The following is a 3,648-nucleotide window of genomic DNA, read 5'->3' on the forward strand; positions in this document are numbered from 1 at the left end:
CCTTACAACATCCAGAGCCTTAAAGAACTTGGGGCAAATCTCATCTACTTCTGGGGCCAAGGAGCTCTTTAAGCACCATGGCGACCTCATCGCCAAAGATTAGAAAGCTCGACCCAGAGTCCCTAGGCTCCACTTCCTCAGTGGAAGGCAAGGATTGAGGAGGCATTCAAAGTATTTTTCTTACTGGCCCACAACATCCTGAGGTGTGGGCAGCAGCACACAATCTCCACTATAAACAGTGTTGGTGCTGTACTGCTTTCCCCTCCTGAGATGCTGGATGGTGGGGAGCAGAATCGCCTTGAAGCCGTGTGGAAGTCTTTCACTTGGCCTCTCCGAACTCTTCCCACACCCAGGTTTTTGCCTCAACAACCACCTGAGCTGAATGCCGCTTGAACTGGTGGTACCCATCAGCTGCTTCTACAGTTCCACAGGCCAAACAGGCCTGATCAGACTCCTTCTTCAGCCTGACAGCATCCCTCACCGAAGGTGTCCACCAGTGGGCTAGAGGGTTGGCGCCACGACAGGCATAGACAACCTTGAAGAAGTGTTAACAGATGCTGAAAAGGTGCCAAGGTTGAGATTTGACAATATACCAAGGGCAAACAGACTCTGCAAGTAGGATGCCCTCTCTACTGCTTTTTAACTTACATACACGCATCATTTAAATAAATTCTGAATATTCGATCCATCCATTGGCTATTTCTTTGCAGGGCTGCAGAGGGCCGATGTCTATCGATAGCAGTTTGTTTTTAACATACTTTATGTTGGCATGCGACCAAGATTTTTAAAAAGGGGATAGGTCATGTTCAAGGCTTCTTTAACTCTTCTATGTCTTATAACGATCCTCTGGACGACCGCAGAATATATTGCAGTTAGACAGCAGGGTACTGTCCTGTCAGACCATCACTTTCCGAAACAACACAATAAAGACCTTGTAGATGCACACTTGGGGTCAGTTGCAACACTACTGGACCCTGCACTGACCGAGTAAAAACACAGAGTAAAAATCTTGTGGGGTCTAAATGACTCCATATCTGAAAACTGTGGGAGGGTTAATGATATCTGTAGGTAGATTTCACTCAGGGACAAACTAGATTGTTTAATGTACTTTTAAAAAGTACTTAAAATTTTTAAAACACGTATAAAAGACTCAAATTACTCAACCGTCAAGGCCGAATAAATAAATAAATAAATAAATGTTTCTCAAAGTCTGAGAACAAGTAGGAATACATAACAAAACAAAAACGTATTTAAAAATAAGATTCCATACACCATACCATCCAGCTATGGTACCTGGAAGAGCCCTTGAATCCTTCTAAGATCCCACAAGATTTCAGTCCGGTTTCTCGTCAATATGCGAGACTTTAGAGCGATGCAATTTTGGGCAGGCATCCGTTTCTGGGCAAAACACCGGCTCTGGGCCATATAGTTTAAACTAGGGGGTACATTTAAGTGCTTCCCTCAGCTTTAAGAGCTTTCCATCGTGCCCCGTTGGCTGTTCATAGCGTGCACGTTCACGGCTGCGTCGCGCGGCCACGTTGTTTTGCTGTCACGAGCCTTCCGACCGTGAGTGGAAGCTGGTAAATTACAACGGACACCACACTGAGGTCAACACTTACGACAACAAAAACAGGCAGTACCGCAGATTTCTATCGTTCCGTGGCAAGTTAAAACCTGCCGAGTTATTCGGGTCAGCTGTTTTTGCTGTTTTTGAATGATATAGCTAGCCAGCTAGCTGTTGAACTAGCTTAACGGTCCTCGCGAGTCGAATAAACTTAACATCATTTTTCAGTCGATATTCATACCAACACGCCTGTCTGCTTTCATCTCCAAGACCTCCAACTAGTAGACATTTTTAAGCTCAACGGCTTGTTCTTCTTGGTGTTGCGCGTCACTTCTAGCCCGAGCGAGGTAAGGTTTGAATGAAATAACGTTAGCTTGTCAGAGCTAGCGGAAACAAGCCAGCTAACAAGGAAAGCGTTAACCTGTCTTGCTGCTGAACTTTTCCTCTCCGTCCAGTGAATCTAGCAAATGCTACTTGGACTAGCCACCGTCAAACATACAGTCTGTAGTTGGACAAGTGTTATTTGCCGAATTGTGAGGAGCGACTGGACGTGCAAATTAGTTAGCTCTTTCTGAACGTTAAGTTGGCCATCTTCCACTCCAGTCCAGCGTAAAAGGCTGCCCAGCATCGGCTTGTTTTTCCAGAGAAGGCCGGAGTGAGGAAAGGAATCTGCAAAAATGCCGGCTGTGTCGAAGGGAGATGGAATGCGCGGATTAGCCGTTTTCATCTCGGACATTAGAAACTGTAAGTGGCTTTACTTTGATCTGCTTGCTGATATGTTTCATTTAATCCCGACCGCACAGGTTTACATTCAATTGGTTGGTTTTACGGAGACTCTGTGAAGTGACGTGGTGTCACATTACTCTACACACTATAACTATACTCAAATGTTACTTTAAACGTAACCTTTATACAATCACACCTGTCACTTAATGCGGTCTAATGCTTCAATGTAATTGAAAGGCTCTTGATTTTCTGAGTTTATAAAACATCCGAGTCAGCCTTTTTTAAGCTGATAGGACTGCCGCCTTGAAGCATTAGCAGCCCGTGTCAGGTGCACAGGTCTGTTTTTAGGGAGTGAAGGACTTAAGCACCCCGACATGACCTTTCCCCTCAATTAAGATACACTGCTGAGCTCAACCCGTCACAATTTTATTAAAAAAATCTAATGCATGTTCCAGGACAAAGTATCTATCCACAAAATGTAATTCAGTTTAGTTTATTTAATGCCAGTTCAGAACGAACATGATCTCTAGGCACTTTGCAAAAATAAAAAAAATCAATTCAGTCACATATATATATCCCATTGATCCAACTTATCAAATAGAACATGTACATGTAAAGTATATCGCAAGCTGTTAATTTTTTCCTAAATGATTTCCAAATAAATAATGTTTATTTCTAAACAAAGATATAGGTGATATTTATAATTGCTGTTGGTGTTCTAAAATTGCTTTTAGCATGAGATTAGCCTCATTCAGTTGCGCCCTAATTGCTTTCTGTTTTAAACACAACTAAGTGATATAAAATTCTGGCCTGGACTTGGACATCCCTAGCCTGGTTCAAGCAGTAAGCATTGCTGATGTAAACATTAGCCCCTATGTATAATCCATGTTGTTGGAGAAGTCTGTTTGAACTGAGAGATTTCCAAATGATTTATTTCCTACATTATCTCATTTTGAGTTTGATTGAAATGTGTAAATTGGAGCAGCCTGAAGCAATCATGGTAAAAAAAAAAAAAAAAAAAAGTTAATTCACCATCAACAAAAACATCCAATTTTTAGAAGTAATGGGTCAATCGGCAGTCATGAGGAGTGGAGCATAAACTGTGTAATTCTGATTTCCACAGCATTTATCAGAGCTGGAAACATAGTTTCAGGATAATTGAGGCAATCGATACTGAATGCAATATTATGAAAAACATGATGAATAGGCTGTCGCGATAAACGATAAATCAATTAATCAGACGATAAATTAAACCTATCGACCTCATTTTAATTATCGTCTTTATCGTATCTTCCTGCCTTTTTTTCTTTCTGTTGACACTGAATAAAAAAGGCTCAACTCCGGTGCTCTCCACTTAC

At 41.9% G+C, this 3,648-nt stretch overlaps 1 protein-coding gene across 3 annotated transcripts in view; it reads left to right on the forward strand.

The window, feature by feature from the left end:
• Positions 1-1,501: 1,501 nt before the first annotated feature.
• ap2a1 (adaptor related protein complex 2 subunit alpha 1) overlaps positions 1,502-3,648 on the forward strand; it is a 50,032-nt gene continuing 47,885 nt past the window's right edge. The window contains exons 1-2 of one of the 3 annotated variants that reach the window (XM_015021358.1): positions 1,502-1,911; positions 2,209-2,308. In XM_015021358.1, coding sequence (XP_014876844.1) covers positions 2,242-2,308 — 67 coding nt within the window. In that variant the 5' untranslated portion in view covers positions 1,502-1,911; positions 2,209-2,241. Of the gene's footprint in view, positions 2,309-3,648 lie in introns of all 3 variants that reach the window. The other 2 variants (XM_015021360.1, XM_015021359.1) reach the window with 2 other exon arrangements.

The sequence above is a fragment of the Poecilia latipinna genome, unplaced genomic scaffold (genome assembly GCF_001443285.1).
Source record: "Poecilia latipinna isolate Pla-1442-1.1 unplaced genomic scaffold, P_latipinna-1.0 Scaffold2767, whole genome shotgun sequence".
NCBI lineage: Eukaryota > Metazoa > Chordata > Actinopteri > Cyprinodontiformes > Poeciliidae > Poecilia > Poecilia latipinna.